At 39.2% G+C, this 18,934-nt stretch overlaps 1 protein-coding gene across 1 annotated transcript in view; it reads right to left on the minus strand.

Annotated features, from left to right (window-relative positions):
- RAI14 (retinoic acid induced 14) overlaps positions 1 to 18,934 on the minus strand; it is a gene marked incomplete in the record, with an annotated part of 1,743,343 nt that overhangs the window by 348,240 nt on the left and 1,376,169 nt on the right. The window contains 1 exon segment of the mRNA XM_044070211.1: positions 18,730 to 18,816. Within this exon segment, the coding sequence (XP_043926146.1) occupies positions 18,730 to 18,816 (87 nt within the window).

The following is an 18,934-nucleotide window of genomic DNA, read 5'->3' on the forward strand; positions in this document are numbered from 1 at the left end:
ACTGTAACACCACAGTGAAGTGGTACATAAAAACATTGGGGGGAAAGCAGATCTTACCCTCTCTGCAGACTGGCCATGGCAGCCTGAGATACAGCTTTTCGGCACAGTCTCATTCTACATTCATCTTACATACTGTCAGAGCAAAACTGTGTGGCAGATAAGCTGAGCAGGACCAGAACAGACCTTCACAAATGGAACTGAAACAGAGGTCTCCAAGAATTCATCCAGCTGTGGGGAACACCTCAAACAGATCTTTCTGCTTCTATTCAAAACAAACGGCTGGCAAAATTATGCTCCAGGATTTCATGCAAGACGTCCTGGAAGACAGATGTTTTTTTTTTTCTTTTCCTTGGAAAGGCTTGTACCTGTATGCTTTTCCATCCTTTCCACTAACATCATTTTTGAAGACTCAGAGGGACTCTCCAAAGATCACTGTGGTCACTTCCTTCTGGCCCAGGCAATGACCTTAAGCTTCCTCATAGACCTGACCTGCTCACACAGGACAAGGGATGTTTGATACATCATTACCCCAAACAGCTGCAACTTACTGCCTGAATGATGGAATCTTAATACCTTTTAGTCAACCACTTCTTGAGAACATGCAGCAGGTATTAAAGGAGACAAGAAAATGTACTACTAGGAAGTCATATATTACCAAATGGAATTGCACTCCAGTTGGTACCAAAACAGGAACTAGCACCCTTTTAGGGCTAGTGTTTCTCTGGTTCTACAATATTTGTGAGCGGTACTATCATCTGACCTATCTTATTCCTCCATCAAGGTTCACTTTCGGGCCATTTCAACATATTTGCTCATGGATCCCCCTCTTTTAATGCATTCTCATATAAAAATGTTTTTGAAAGGGTTGTTGCATACCTAGTCTTATAGAAAACAGGTGGCTCCTTGATGGGATATTAATTTTTTCATAGAGAAAATAACACTTGCTCCACTTGAACCAGGTCATGAGAGGTTGACAGCTCTGACTTCTGCAAGAACAGTACCTGAGTTATAAGCTCTTATGGCAGGTCAGCCTTATCTCACTTTCACAACTGGAATCAGAGTTTAATTTGAGCCAAGCTATCCATTTCCCTTGTCTTATTTCCAGAACCTGAAAATGAGAGAGAAAGGATAATCCATATCTTGGATTAAGAGGCAATTCCAGGCAGGGCCAAAGCTCACTCTACCAAGACATTGGCTTCTTCTGTGACTTTTTGGAAATCATTGGAGTCTAGAATTATTCTAGAAGCAGGAACTTGGTCCTCTGTGCATATTTTTACAAAGTACTATAAATAAGACTCCTTCTCCAGTTCTACGACAAATATTGCTAGAACCATTCTCCAAGGAGTCTTGAATCCTAGAACCTCATCCTTCCTACTCCTAGTCAGTCTAGGCTATGGTAATCTGGTCATATGGCTACGGCAGCATGATCTTAGTAAACTTACCATAACAGTAGATGTTTGAATGATCAATGCTGCAGTATCTGCTCCCTCTATCCCCCTTACTCTTGTTGCCAGGGAAAGGATACGTGTTTGTGTGTGTGTGTGTCTGTATACACACACACACACACACACACACATATATATATATATATATATATATATATAATATATAAAATCTTTGCTGGGATGAAAGCTGTGAAGGGCCAACAGGCTTGGCACCCAAACCATTCTTTTTAGACAGCTCAGTTTGAAATGAGTAATAGTTTGGGTGCGTGGAAGGTGTCCTTGAAGCTTCTGAAGTTGTCTGGTGTCTCTATCCCATGCAGGATACAAGCCATACAGCTAAGGCTACTACAGCAGTGATCATTCGACCATCTACTGTTATGGTAAATTGACTTACACCACTGTACTTTATAAACTCTTTAAAACCTTTGTAACCTCCAGGCATAACTGTTAATCATCTGTCTAATCTGCATCATTCTTGCATGCAACCCAGTGAATTTATTAAGTATCAAAACGCAAGAACAAAAGATGAAAATATGTCAACACCCCAAACATAGATGGTTTCAAGCTCTGTGAACTCAGTGAAGCCTCTGTTTTAATTTTTTGGTGATATTCATATTAACCCAGGCCCATTACTAAATAATAATAGCTTGTCCCCTAATAACACTCATTGGCTATTTTGCATCTGGATTTAAACTCAATGAAATTAATGTCACAATAATCAGAAACAGAGTATATAGCTGCAGCTGCATTCTCAGAAACGTGGTTAAACAAGAGGACAATGGCTTGGAGATAACTTCTCCTGGTAATGGCACACACCAAGATGTTTGATGCCATAATGGTATGGGAGGCATTGCCTCCTTCTAAAAGGATATCCTCAATTCCTTCCAAGCTCCATTCCAAATTCATCCATATTAAAAGGGAATCTGTATTGGTCAAGACAGACAATAGTTCTGTCCACAAAAGTAGCCTAACTGGCTACTTATTAATGCTCCACAGAAAACTATTTCATGTTGTCTAGTGCAGTCAGTGAACATCTCCCAACATCTGCTGCCTGGACTCCCACAAAAAATCAGCAAACCACACAGAGTTTGTTACTCCAGAAAATGAAAAAAAGAAGATATTTTACTGTTCCACTTTCAGACATGAGCTGAAATCAGCTGAATGGTCAATCCCACTTAAAATTGGCACTAAATGATGCAGTCATTCATTTAAAAAACTACCTCTATCCTAACCAGCATGACACCTTCACATAATTACCTTAAACAGCATAACTCATTTATGTAAAAGACACGTTGTGGCAGTAAATCTTCCTGGGGTCATCCCTGAGCTTAGATCTCTTATGATTTGTAGACACTGTCAGCAGACTATCTACCACAAGCCCAAGCAGGACACTGATCATACCAAGTTAAAGCAAGAGCAGAACAAAGTAAAAGATGAACTCACATCATTTACAAAGACATACCACACTGATTAACAAACAGCACGTCTCAAACCCCAAGAAAGTTTGGCATGCTATTTACCAGCTTTTCCAAACAGTTGACAACACAACTTCTTCCACTCTTCTTCACTTTTCAAGCACTGATGTGGCTGACTGCTTTGTGTGTTAGCTTTGTGATGCTGTTCACAACATTCTATTTAGCTGGTAAACTGCTAGATAAAGTCTTGCTCCCAAACATTCCTGCTCATCATTTACCACACTCACAGCCTACAAGCATCTGAAAAAAAAACTCGCACTTCACTCTTAATCACTTCAACTCTGCACCTCCTCTGTCTGGAATTTATATCCCAACCCCCACCGCTTCCATTATTCCCTGAATCCCTGTGATATTTACTCTCTACATACATAGACAATTCCACACTTTATCATCCCATGTAAAACATCACATTTTTCACTATACACTATACTGCAAACATCTGTTATTTGTACAAAACCTACTGCTCTCCCATTTGGCGCTGTGCTCTATCCAACACATTTGCCATTAGCTTTTACTACAAAAACATATTGTAATATACTTTAAGACTTTATAATGCTTTTTGTTACCTTAAATCCTGTCATTGGAAAACTTGCCTGCACTTAACACCTGCCTCATAATATCTATAAAAACTAAATGAAAACTCCAGCCAAGCTAGAACTTCCAATGAGTGACCTCCCAAACCTCCTGTGACAGAGGCACATGGGATATATATAGCTGAAACACCTGATGTTCATAAGGATAATTTGCATATATCCCATGTACCTCTGTCACAGCAGGTTTGGGAGGTCACTCATTGGAAGTTCTAGCTTGGCTGGAGTTTTCATTTAGTTTTTACTGATTGTTTTTTCAGTGTGACCTCCTCACTCTTTGTTTTAATGCCTCATAATATCTATATTCTAACATAGTTTTCCCATTCTATAGCTAGGTTTCTATTTATATATGTTCATTCTGTATTTTTATCATTATACTGTATACACACTATAAATTTTACTGTTTCTGTATTATTTTGTGGACCTTTTTTCCCCCCTTAATACTGCAATGAAAGTATATTTTCATTTGGACATCCCAAGTCAACTGATGTAAAGAAATAAATAAATAATCACAAAAAGGCTGGGCAAGGAGCTGAGTGAATTTTTCACAAAAACTTATGTCAGGACATGCACACTACCGGAATGCATTTCTTTCTCTAACAAATTTTAAACAAATCTATCTTCTATGTGTATGTAAAGCTATAATGAAGGAAGTATAAATTAACGGTGGACAAATTAAAAGCCAATGTCTATTAGCACACGAAGACCAGACTGCAGGCAATGATTTCAAAAAACATATACTATAGCAAAAGATTTTATTTATTATTTATTTATTTGCAGTTGGTTTACCAGGATAGTCCATTGGGCCAAAATGAACCCGTTTTCAATGGAGTCCTGGGGAGAAAAGCTCCAGACAATATAGATTACAGTAGGTATTAGACATACTTAAACATTGTTAAAGACACAGTAGGCAAATAAAAATGCAATGCACAACAATTACAATTAATGTAAGTGTTAAAAAACTGATGGCAGATTATAAGGGATTATACATAAATTCAAAATTCTACTAAAGTTATTTCATAAAGAGAGTTCAACATATGAGAGTGTAGAGTATTCTTACATATTCAGTAGTAATAAACAGGGAAGTGGGAGTTATGGATAATGAGAGAGAGAAATCAAGGGTGTAAGCAGGAGTCAGAGGAAATGGGTATATTCAGTGTAGTTAGGTAGGGTGGGAGCAAGAGCATTCCCACTGGGAAAGTAGATGTGAATGAAGAGATTTTTTGAACATAAAATGGTTAGAGGTCTAACCATTTTATGTTCTAGCTACCTAGATCTACCTAAATATACTACTGCTTGCTTACAGGAAGCCGCATGATATATGGTGCATTTTTTTCTACAAGGAATTAAGAATGTCATAAAGGCTGGTAACACATCCACCCTCTGTGCTTTTTAATGAGCAGCCTAACAAACATCCAAATGTTACATCTAATGACTAAGTGAAGAAATATATTGGTAAAAGTTGTGATGTCCCCACTCTGGGCCAGTAATTTAACAGCCTGAATCCTCACCACTGGCAATGGAGAGGGACGTTCACTTGGAATAAAAATGGATACACCCAGTACTTCCTGATGCAGCTCTCTGCATCAAACATAATTTCCCTTAAGAGCACACAGGAAATGCACTCAGTCCAGGGTCTGGGGTTCTCTAGCTGTCTCCCTTAGGTCCCCAATAAGACTCCCCATCTGGCACAGCTACAGAGTTGAGACCTCAGCTGAGTGTCCAAGCCAAGTTCTCCACCAATCTCTGTGTGAAACCAGTACTTCGTGCCCCTGCTCCAAGCAGCTGACATACACACACACTGAGATTTGATTTGCGTGCGCACGCATGCACACACACACACACACACACACACACACACACACCTGGGAAAGGCTGGCACAGATTTACTAGCTATGCCACCTTCTGTGCAGACTAAAAGGTAGTTAGGCTGCCACCAGACACTCCAAAGCCAGCTGATCCAAGGCTCTTATAAGGGTACTCAACTACAACTCAACTACACTGAGTGAAACTAATATTAATACAAATGGTAATGTTGACCAAACAGCCAGGCTTTCAGGAGTGGCCACAGTGACACCAATAGATATAAGTACCCTCAAAAGTTAAAATACTCTCTAAAAGGATCAGTCACAATGAAACGTTTAACTATATTTAATAATAAATAATAAAAGAACATGAAAATACTAAATATCTATTTACAATAAACACCAGAGTTTCAATCGCAGGAAATATTAAAACAACGCAGGTGAACAGGTTCATACAGTTACAGAAAAAACAATACTCAACTAATCTCACTGTATTTTCCTGACTGATCTAAAGAATTACTATTACCTGGTGACTTACTAGATCAAGGCAAGATGAAATAGGTGAGAGATCCCTCTTAGGTTAAAAAAACAGAGTGCTCTGAGACTTCAGTCTTACCTAGTATTAAACGTTATTTTTAGTGATGAATTGCAGAATGACATCACATACATCTGGTCATCTGACTTCTGGTTTCCATGCTTCCCACCTTGGCTAGAAGCTGTCAGGGTTTAGCATGTTGGTGTCAGTAACACACACACACACACACACACACACACACACACACACACACACACACACACACACAGCCTTGCTAGGATCTGCTGCAGCTCTTGGAAGTCATAAAACAATTTCAAACCTCCACCCTTCCAGAGTAGCAATTTTTTCACTCCAATGACAATGCAGGAAGCTTCCTAATACAGAATTTCTGTCTCTGGTTGCACTGAGAACTGTAAGATATAATCTTTATCACCTAAGCCAGGTAATTTAATTAAAAAAACTATTTTCATAGTTTGAGATTAAACCTCTTCTCTTCCAGTATCCTCTTAAAACATACACATTTAAACAGTTACAATAATACATGTATATTTCTTTTTCTGTCCAGCAGGGTACACTGTTGGTACATTGTTAGCACAAGCAGCTTTGCAAATACATTTTTCAACACAAGAATCTGTACAAATCAGTTTGATATACAAATGACATATAATTCTTTATAAAATTCCAGCTAGCTGTGCTGGTATATGTTACACATCTACTGCCTTACTTCTCCTGGCATAGCTGGCCATACCTCACATTGTCACATCTCTTTCCGCTTTGAAGACTCAAGCTTGTTTTTCAAGTGACCCTTGAGAAACACTGCTTGAAAGGAATGAGCCTATCTGGGAATACATTAACCCATACCCTGTCTGGAGAGATCCCATCTGCCTAGGTATTGCTGATCCCACTGCACTGCTGCACTGTCATGACATAAGTCTGCAACCCTAGGCTCTACCACACTAACTTGTCATTTTGCTGGCTGTCTCCCCCTCAGACTCCTCTTCCCTCCTAATGCAAATACTTAGCACCAGGGCCTCCCTATCATGGTAAGGTTTCATCATGTTAACATGGTACGATCTGGGCCCCTGCCTCCTGCCTAGCAGTTCTACCATGTAGTTAACATCACTGAACTTCCTTACCACTTTGAAAGGTCCCTGTCAAGCTGTCTGTAGCTTACTGTGTCTGACAGGAATGAGAACCATAACTTCTTGTTCAACAGCATACGTCTGGGCTCAAGCATTCACATCATACCAGACCTTTTTCTGCTGTTGGGCTCCTGCCAGGTTCTCCTGGGCCCAGCCCATGAGCTCCCTAAGCCTTGTCCTGAAGTTTAGGACATATTCCACAACAGACTCCTTGTGGGATTCACACTGACTCTCCCACTCATCATGAATCAAATCTAAAGGCCCCCTCACCCTACTCCCATACAACTACTCAAAAGGGTGAAATACTTGTGGAATCCTGGAGGTACCTCTCTGTATGCAAACAGAAGATGGGGCAAATATTTGTCCCACTCTCTCTTAAACTGGTCTGCAAATACCACTCTGGTGTAGAGTTTAACCTCTCCACAAGACCATTAGTCTGGGGATGGTAGGGGGTGGTCTTTAGATGCTTCACCCCACAGCTCTTCCACAGACAAGCCAGCAGGTCTGATATGAAATTGGCACTATTGTCAGTCAGTATTTCTCTCAGGAAACCTACCCTGTTGAAAATCTCTAACAAAGCATTTTCCACCTTTTCTACCTTGGTGGAGGACACAGCCACTCCCTCAGGGTATCTAGTAGCATAATCTACTACCACCAGGACATAATTCTTCTCTGTGGAGCATGGGGTACTCAGAGGCCCCACAATATCCATAGCTACCCTCTGAAATTGCTCTTCAATCACAGGCAAAGGCATCAAAGGAGCCTTGACCATGTTTCCTGCCTTGCCTACTTTTTGACACTGGTCACAGGTCCTGTGGTATCCTGTTACATCCCTTGCAATTCCAGGCCAATAAAAGTTCTGCATAATACATCTCTTGGTATGCTTTATGCCCATATGACCTCGGAAAGGAATGTCATGTGCTATGGCTAGAAGTGCCAGATGGTAGTCACTATGCACTACCAACTACTGCATTACCTCATCCTCTAACCCTCCCTCAGGGGTCCACTCTCTATGCAGTAACCCTTTGTTCCAGTATACAGACTCCCATTTTCCTTGAGAATCAGATGCTTCCCTAGCTACCTCCCTCAAGTCTCTCAGTGTAGGGTCAGAGAGCTGAGCCTGTCTCAAGTCTGTCTTTGTAACTCTTCCCAGCTGCCCTTCCACAGGAGTTTGGTATCCTCTGACAGCAGTGCCTCACAATCAGCCTGGGTACTACCACTCACCTCTGCTCTTACAGTCACTCTATCTAAGGGAACATCGGTACCTACCAACAACTGTGGCTCACCTTCAGGCTCACTGCTACAGGGTAGCTCCCTCCCTGAAATAGCCACCTCACTATCCTTGGCTTTAGGTGTGAGGTTTGTCTGGGTCTACCCAGGCTACCAGATCCACATGCCTGTCTCCAAGCCTGACTGCAACTGCATGCACACAAGGTATTAAATTATCAAACTCAATCCCTATCAAGATATCTGCAGGGATAGCATCAAACACACCTACTTGCTTGCTTCCTCTTCCACCCTCCCAGTCAAGGTGAACCCTGTCCAAAGGCATTTGGAATGGGGTCCCTCCTAAAGCTCTGACTGCAGTGGATTGCCCATGCAAGCACTGCTTCTCTTTAACCACTGCAGACTTCACAATGGTTGTGTCACAGGCTCTCTTCTCTATTAGCTGTGGCCTGTTTTCTATCCACTAAGATAGGAAATAACCTCTGCTGAGAGTTTGGTACCCCATCACTGGAATACTGTTATTCCCACTTGCTGGCTCCCCCACCTTTTGTTCCTCACCTTGCTTCTGTGGACATCTATATGATACATGGCCACACTGGTTAAATTTAAAACATTTAACCCTTGATCCTGGCCATGTACCTGAACTATTGGCTTCCCCTGTTACTGGTGGGCTCTGTTGGGGTGGTTTAGCCTGCCTACCATGGTTCCTTATTATCCATGTGCACCACGAGGTATCCCTTTCCTGTATAGTAATACCCTGACTGTTAAGTACACATCCCTTTTTTCACCAGCTCATATCCAGAGGTACATTCACAGTTTGCCAACCAGATTCTCATGTCCTCAGACAAAGTGGTAAGGGCTTTTTCCCTCACCAAAAGGTCTGCCAACCCTTCAAAAGTAGTGACCTGACACCCACTCACCCACCTATGAAAATAAGTGCTTAACTCAGCAATATAATCAGACATAATTTCATATGCCTTGAGTCTATGTTCACAAAACTTTTTTGTAAACTTCAGGTGTTAACTTAAAGCATTCAAGTAAACACTGCTTTACTCTTTCATAGTTTAAACAATCAGTATCAGACAATTTAGAAACAGCAGTTACAGCTTTACCATGGAGTAAGAGGGTCAGGAACTGTACCCAGAGCCCTTGGTCAACATGATACTCTTTACATACTCTTTCAAATATATGAATAAAACCATCAACATTATCACCCTCTGTAAATTGTGGAAGAAATTTATTGACCTTTATAGCTTCTGGGGTTTGATTATACTCTTCCACATTACCTCCATGACCCTGAAGAGTCAGCATTTCCCTCTCATGTTAACAGTGCTTCTCATTTTCTTCAGCCTCCAAACACCGCAGTCTCTCTGCTGATTCTAATTTTATATGCTTTGCCTGCCGCAGTCTCTCTGCTGATTCTAATTCCAAACGTTTGGCCTTTAGTTTAAGGGTCTAACTCCAGACAGATTTTTACGTCCTCGGAGGAAAAGGTGAACTGTCCTGTTTCTGACAGCTGCAAATTCCCATCACCAGACTTGTTATCTTCCTCATTGCTGGTCTGAGCTGCAACTAAAGCTTAAATAATTTCCTCTTTAGTCAGGCTGGCATGCACCAGTCCTTTGGTTTCGCACACCTTGGCCAACTGATCGTCAGCTTGCCATAATCCTCTGCTGACATCTTTGCCTGATTTTTCTGACTAAAGTAAACTAAACAAGAAATAAATAAACAAATTAATACAACTGTTGTGAAATGAAACTCTGAATGTTTACCTTCTGGCTGCCAAGAATACGCACATTTTTAGTGACAACTGCCTACAGGCAACAGAAGTTCAATTAATATCCCACCACTGTTCACCAATATGTGATGTCCCCCACTCTGGGCCAGTAATCAAAGAGCCTGAATCCTCACCAGACACTGGAGAGGGATGTTCACTTGGAAAAAAAAAAGATACACCCTGTACTTCCAGATGCAGCCCTCTGCATCAAGCACAATTTCCCTTAAGAGGACAGAGGGAACACACACAGAGAAACCCAGACCCCGGTCTGTCTCCCTCCAGGTCGCCAATAAGATTCATCCACTGACACTACTTCAGCTGAGTGTCCAAGCCAAGTTCTCCACCACTCTCACTGTGAAAACAGAGCTTCATGCCCCTGCTCCAAGCCGCTAACATACTCATGTTTGAGATTTGATTTGCGCACACACACACACACACACACACACACACACACACACACACCTGGGAAAGGGTGGCACAGGTTTACTAGCTATGCCACCTTCTGCAAGGACTATACGGTAGTTACACCATGACCAGACACTCCAAAGCTAGCTACTCCAAGGCTCTTAACAAGGGTACCCAATTAGTGAAATTAATGTTAATACAAATGGTAATGTTGACCAAATCGCCAGACTTTCGGGAGTGGCCACAGTGTCACCAATAGATATAAATACTCTCAAAAGTTAAAATATTCTCTAACAGGACCAGTCACAATGAAAAGTTTAAATATATTTAATAAATAATAAAAGAACATGAAAATACTAAATATCTATTTACAATAAACACCTGAGTTTCAATCACAGGAAATATAAAATAAATAACACAGGTGAACAGGTTCACATAGCTACAGAAAAAAACAATACTTAACTAATCTCACTATATTTTCCTGACTGATCTAAAGAATTATTATTCCCTGGATACTTAGTAGAGCAAGGCAAGATGAAGTAGGTGAGAGATTCCTCTTTGTCGGGTTACAAAAACAGAGTGCTCTGAGACTTCAGTCTTACCTAGTATTAAACATTATTTTTAGTGATGGGTTACAGAATGATATCACATACATCTGGTCATCTGACTTCTGGTTCCCATGCTTCTCCCCTTGGTAGAAGCTGTCAGGATTTCTCACTTATTTGACAGTAATACATACACACATGCACAAACACACACACACACACACACACACACACACACACACACACACACACACACACACACACACACACACACACACACACACACGCATACACATGCACGCATACACACAAACACACACACACATAGACAGCCTTTCTAAGATCTACTGCAGTTTATGGAAGTCATAAAACAATTTCAAACCTCCACCCTTCCAGAGTAGCAATTAATTCACTCCAGTGACAATGCAGGAAGCTTCGTAGTAGAGACTTTTTTATCTGTGGTTGCACTGAGAACTGTAAGAAAAAATCTTTATGGCCTAAGCCAGGTAATTTAATTTCAAACTATTTTCAAAGTTTAAGATTAACCTCTTCTCTTCCAGTATCCTCTGTTAAAATATACACATTTAAAGTTACACTAATACATGTATATTTCTTTTTCTGTCCAGCAGGGCACACTGTTGATACATTTTTAACACAAGCAGCTTTACAAATACATTTTTTAACACAGGCATCTGTACAAATCAGTTTGATATACAAATGGCATAGCTGGCAATACCTCACATCATCACAGAAGCAATCTTTTTTCAGTGCTTATGCTTTCAGATATCCTGTAATATAATTAGCAGTTAGAAACAAGATCCATTTCTTTTAAGTACCGTGAACTCCCTCACTGCAAGGCAATGTGGAAGATTCAGATCCAGAAAATCAGTTTGCTCCCCACTACAAGTAGAACAGCAATGAATCCTGAAACAGTACAACATGCCACATTCCCCAAGTGCCACTGGGAAGAAATCCTGAAGATATTTCATGTTTGCACCTTTTAATATAAGAAAACAAAATAGCAGCAATTAGACAGCCATTCAAGAATTACTGTAAGCCTAGAAAGAACTAGCCATTCATTCACTATTTGTTACATGAGCACAGGAACTGCCTGATGGATAAGACAACTAGGCAACTGCCTACGGCGCTGGTCTTAGAAAGTTGCATTTTCTGACATTTATTTTTTAGAGCAATGAAATATGTACTTTTGTTGCTCTAAAAATAAATAAAACTTGTTTGTCCTAGTTCTAACAAAATACTCCTACCTTGCATTGTGATGGCCACATCTCACCCACACGCCCCGCAAAGATAATTACCATGAAAAACTTCAGCAAAGCTGACACTGGGCTCCTAAAAACAGAGGTGGCTAACTTCACAGCACCCATGTCAATGGAAAATAGATGCATGACTGCCGAATCACACACCAATGCACTGTATGAACACGTACATAAATGCAAGGAACTAGCAATACCCAAAAGAACCAAGATGCTCTCCTCCAAAAAAAGGAAGCCAATCTTGTGGTCCCCTGCCATTAATAAATTCTACAACAGAAGGAAGAAACTGTTGCAGAAAAAGGTGAAGTCCCAAGACTAGAAAAACTCCCTTATTAGCTTCAACAAAAAGTTGAGATCCCTCATCAAATCATCTAAAGCTAGCTATGAAAACAGAACTGCAGCAACCACAAGGCCTTCTATAGTTATGCAAAGAATCTCCACAGCAATACCCAGATTTGCTCTGAGCTACTGCACATTGGTACCTCCTATACCGAGCCAACAGATATTACCAATATACTGGCCGACAAATTCAGTGCCAACTTTACCCCCCCAAAGGACCGATCACAATACCAGTAGATTGCCAGGCATCCAGTATTACTGCTGCACAGGTTAAAACAGCACTGTCCAAGGCCAAGAGTACAGCTTCTATGGGACCTGACAATATTCCTGGCTGTGTTCTACATGAACTACAGAGTGAACTGGCACCTCACCTGTGTGCCCTGTTTAATCACAGCCTCACCTCAGGCTTTGTCCCTACCGAATGGCACACTGCTATAGTCATCCCTCTCCACAAACATCAGAACACAGTCAAGTTATACTAGATATTTTAAATTTTGCTAGAAATGTGATGCTTAGGCAAACATTTAAAGGCATTAATGTGTCAGCTAATGAGCCAAAGTTTAAGCATCCTAGCGTTTTTATGCCGATTTTCTGTCCTACTTTATCAGTGTTTATTAAGCTATGTGAGCATGAATTAGAGCAATATTTTACTGCAGATAGGAAGAAGATATTTCATACCCTTACTGCTGCACAGAGAACAGTGTTGTATGATTTAATGAACAATGAAAAGATTATTATAAAACCTGCTGATAAGGGGGGTGCAGTAGTTGTTATGAATAAACAAGCTTATTGCTCCAAAATTAGCATTCTGCTCCAAGAGGGATCTACATTTGTTGAATTATCACCTATTATGATTAAGAACTACATAGATAAGGTGCATAAAAATGTTAGAAATTTAGAGTTTACAGGGCTGATAGATAGAGAGTTAAGTGATTTTTTAACAACTCTCCATCCAGTTGTACCTGAACTCAAAGCTCTACCCAAGATCCACAAAAATGCTGTGGACCCACCCCTAAGACCTATTGTCTCAGGTACAGGTTGGGTCACAGAGCATGCATCAATTTGGGTGGAATGTACTCTAAAACCTGTGTTACAACTTATTCCCAGAATTTTAAAAGACACAGCGCAGTTTATATGCTCTTTGTCTGATTTTTTGAAGGCTAATAATGAAAAACATTACATATTTGTTACATGGGATGTTAATCTCTTTACAGTTATTGATAATGGGTATGGAATTGAGGCTATTGAGAGGTTATTATTTAAAAAGACTCAATTTAACAGTGATGAGATACAGACAATATGTAGGTTGTTGACTATGGTACTTGAGAAGAATATATTTATATGTCAAGGGAAGTATTATAGACAACAGTCGTGTGTTGCCATGGGCACACCCTGCGCGAACTCATATGCCAACCTTGTGATGGCGTATTGGGAAGATTGTACCATATTTGATACTGCACAAACGTGGTCCAACAAAGTGTGCTTTTATTTACGTTTTGTGGATGATGTTTTTTTCTTGTGGAATGGTACAGAGCAAGATTTAAAAACCTTTATTATATACTTGGAAGATAGTTCTACATTTTTTAGATTTTCCATGAACTATTCAGCATCTACGATTGATTTCTTGGATGTTAGGCTTCATAAAGAAGAAGGGGGTAAGGTGATTACATCATTATACAAGAAAGATTGTTGGCGCAATAGTCTTTTAAGTTTTGATAGTATGCAGCCACGACATACCTTTGACAACATTGTCAAGGGGCAGGTTTGTAGGATTTCAAGGATTTGCAGTGACGATAAAAGTTTTCAAAAGGAAATAGATTGTTTTCAAACTAATTTATTACAGAGAGGGTACACACATAAGAAAGTAGTACCATTAATAAATTATAGTAAATCTAAATGTAATAACATAGCAAAACCATGGTTGTTTAAGGATATGGGGGATATAGTGAATGAGCAAAAAGCACCACTGCTTAATAAAGTTATGGAGGAACAGAGGGTTAAAATGGTACTAACATATAGCAGTAATGTAGGTAATATATGTGATATCATAAAACAACACTGGCAGGTACTGCATACGGATCCGAAACTTAAAGAGCTATTGGGACATACACTCAACTTTGTATTTAGGAAGAATAAAAATTTGAAAGATTTACTTTGTAAGGAGTCTATTACTAGTGTAAGAAGTTCTATTAAAATAAATAAGAAAGGTACATATCCATGCCATCAATGTAAGGCATGTAATTTTATTTTACAGACCCAGATCTTCGTGCATCCAAGAACCAATAAGCAATATATATTCAATGGTTATGATGATTGTAGGACATGCAATCTGATTTACATAGCAGTTTGCCAAAATTGTGATACATACTATGTTGGAAAGACTAATAATATGTTTAAGACTAGGACATTTCATCATCTGTCAGATATTAGAAATAGTAATGAACATAATGCACTGGCACAGCATATAAAAATAAATGAAAGTCATTCATTTAGGTTTATGGCTATACAGGTTATTATGCCTAACACCAGGGGGGTAATATATTTAATGAGACAGAATGTGCAGAGACCAGGTGGATAGTGAGGTTAGGAGCGGATAAGCCGCCAGGTATTAATGCCTTTGTACCTTTAAAACCCATCCTTAAGAAAAGGAGGGTAAAATATTGAAATGTGATTGGATGTTTGGTAATTTAAAAATGATCCTTTCAGTTTATTTTATTATCTGATGAAGGGCATATGGCCTGAAAGCGCTTATTTTAACTGTGTATTTTATCGAATAAACGTTTTATTGGCTCGACGTGGAGTGTTCTGCCTTATTGTTGTTTTTCAAGGACCTAATAAACAAGGATATAGGGAATCTCCAAACTTTGGATCCCACACCGTTTGGTTTTGTGAAGAGTAGATCATGCCTGCTCAACTTGGTCGACTTCTTTGAGTCAGTCACCAGAGCTGTGGACGAAGGCAAGATGGTTCATACAGCCTACCTTTATCTGGCCAAGGCCTTTGATACCATTCCCCAGTCTAGAATCATAGAAAACTCACTAAGCTAGGCATCAACCCTTATATTACTACGTGGGTTGCAAAAGGTATATGCCCTTTCCCCCACTATAATGCTATCATGGAGTTAGTATATACAGTTAGGGGGGTATGGTGGGCACAGCCCCTCACATTTGGGGGTGTGGGGAGTGTAGCCCCCTACTTAGTTTGAGTACATATTGTCTTCTGGAGAGAGTTAGTCATTGGTGTTCTAACTATGCATATCTATTTTTTAAAATGTATTGTTTTGAAGTTTTTGGAAAAACAATATAAAACAAACAAGGTAGGGGGCTATGCACCCCACACACCCCTAACGATATATACTAACTCCAGAATCACACTACAGTGGGGAAAAGGGCATATACCTTTTACTTGCCTTACAGTACTCTACACAGTGCCATATATACTAACTGCAGTTAAGTGAAATGAGATTCAGTGAAATGAGTTGTCAGTAATTTGTGTTTTCAGCTATATGGTCAGGGTGAAAAGAAATTCAGTGAAATGAGATTCAACGAAACAAAGTAGACCCATATATATATATATATATATATATATATATATATATATATATATATATATAGAGTACACACACACACACACACACACGACAGAACAAGATTAGTGAGACACAGGAACATGCAAATCTGTGTCATACATATTTACCATTTGACTGAATGGGAACTCAGTGTGTTCAAATGTTTGAAAGTCCATTTCACTGAATGTGGCATAATTAGATCTAGTTCTGTAAAACAGAAGTACGGTACGTAAAAATTTATGGAGAAGCTATACCTGGTTACTGGATTTACCTATACATGTTGGTGTAGTTTCCATTTGTACATTGACATTGACTTCCTCTGTGTGGTATTTTCATTTTTTTTCACAGCCATGTGTCAATGGATTTAGTAAACTTAAGTAAAGGGTTGGGGGGGGGGTGCAACAGGCTTACCAGTATTAAAAAAAGTTTTTTTAAACATTTTTACCTGGGTGATTTTCAATGTATGACATTTCTGTGATTTGGAATTCAAATAAAAGGTCTTTCAATGAAATGGTTATTTCTAGCATTTGAATTTATAGTCATTTGGGATTCAAGAAAATTGTCACTCAATCAAGTGTCATATGCTTAATCATTCACACACAGACACATACACATAAAACATAATTTAGCAGTATATTATAGCAGGGAGTAGGAAATTCATAGAGTACTCATGTTGGCAGGGGTGGTCTTTTGTCATAAGGGTACAGGGAATTCACACAGTACTCGTGTTGGCAGGGATGGTGTTTTATCATGAAGGTACAGCCTGAATGACCAAAGTGCACCACCACCCACCACTGAGAAACAGGAAATTATCCAAAAGGCTGTGGTGGTAATATACTGGTAATACACAGTGGCATTATCTCAATACTAAATGCCAAACCTTTTTTAATAATGGCACTGAATGAAGCAAACTCCATTTCTTGTTCAGCTATGTACTATGCATGAGTTTACCCAAGTAAAGGATTGTTTTAGTCTAGTGCCTGCTCCTTTCCATCGCACTGCTATTTGTTTTAAGTAGCAACTAACGTTTAATATACAGGACAGGAACATTTTGATTTAAAGAAGCAAAAAAAGGTGACTACTATACAACAACTAAGTTAAACTGCAGGGTGACATATATTCAAACAATAATGTTTTATATGAATTCTGCCACTTAGGATAAATTATTGCAGGAATATTTTTTTTCTGTTTTCAGTAGTCACAGTGATATGCGTTTCAGTGTAGCTCCCAAATTCAAAAACTAGTACTACTAAAGTCATCATAGCTATTTGTATTTGTTGTCCATTTGGTGATCAATTTCTGACTATTAATTTCTTCTGATAGCAATACTATATACATACACACACTTATGTACACAAATACATATACATACATGCAGGGCAGGACATACTTGTATAATAATCTTCATGACGTTTACTTAAACCCCATAGGATGTACACAGGGAGGGACTGTGTGAGCTGACGACATTCACGCAGCAGGGTCATGACTATACACCTGCATGACTGGAATTAGCACACTAACGACACTAACTGAAGCAGAAGAGCAGCAGCAGCAGCATTTATAACAACAACACTGTTTAGACACACATGACAAATGAATAGAAAATTTGCAAAAAAAAAAATGATTGTTATGAGTCTTCAATACAGAAAATATGAGACTGATATACTTTTTCAGATGACATTAACTTGCTGCAAAATCAGCAAAGCAGTGAAGGAACAGTGGAGATTTAATGGCAGGAAGCATGCTTACCTTGGCAGCCTTCAAAGGACAAAGCAAGTGTCAGTGGGTGAGTCCATGGGGCAGAAAGCTTACAAGTTATTAAATTCCAGCAGTACAAAGTACTGTAAATCCTAATTCTTTTCAATATCCTTATACCATTGTATAAATCATCACTGAAATGAACTGTTAATGATAGCATGAAACAAAAACATATATGCCACTTACATTAACATAATGTAGTGATTTAGTATTTAGATATGGCAATTTCAGTTCTCCCTTCAGTTCTCAGCAGATGCACCTTCTATATGGAGTTGACACTTTCTCCCCATGTCCACATGGGTTTTCTCTGGCTGCTCCTGTTCTCTCCCACTTCCCTAGGGCATGCTGCTTACCCTAAATTTGTTCGTGTGTGTGTGTGTGTGTGTGTGTGTGTACATACATATATATATATATATATATATATATATATATATATGTATTTATATATGAGCTCATGTGCGTGTACGTCCTGTAACAGATTGGCATTCTTTTCAGGATAATTACACTTCCTTGCGCTCAGTGAGTGTTGTGATAGGCTCCTTCTCCCATAACCCTTAACTGGATTAAGCACCGAATCAGAGAATTAAGAAGTGAATGAATGAATGAATGAATAAATGAATGAAACCTATTACCTGTTTATAGAAAAATATGCTTTTTAAAAATAAATTCTGCTGAAAAATAATATAAAATACTTTGCTTATTCCAAAGTATCACTAACTGCTTATGCACAAGCAAACAATGCTACAAAAACAGTGTTATCTGTTTAGCAAGCAGTACATTTTATCTGCAATTTCAGTTCTTAAATAAATGTTAGAAAAGCTACTACTTTTAAGACTCTGTTTACCTGTGAGGGACTGAAAGGAGGAGGAGGAGGAGCTTTGCGTTTTTTTGGCGTTCCACTTCCAGAACTTAATTTAGAGATCTCATCAAGCTGAAAGTTGTACATGCCAGAAAGCAAGAGGTGTTAGTTTGTTAGTAGCTTCATTTACTCTTACTTAAAGTAATGAAAACAACAACCAGTCGGACAGCTGGTAGGCTAGTTATTTTTA

This window comes from Protopterus annectens, chromosome 1.part0, assembly GCF_019279795.1.
Source record: "Protopterus annectens isolate FY-2018-M chromosome 1.part0, PAN1.0, whole genome shotgun sequence".
NCBI classification, from domain to species: Eukaryota; Metazoa; Chordata; order Ceratodontiformes; family Protopteridae; genus Protopterus; species Protopterus annectens.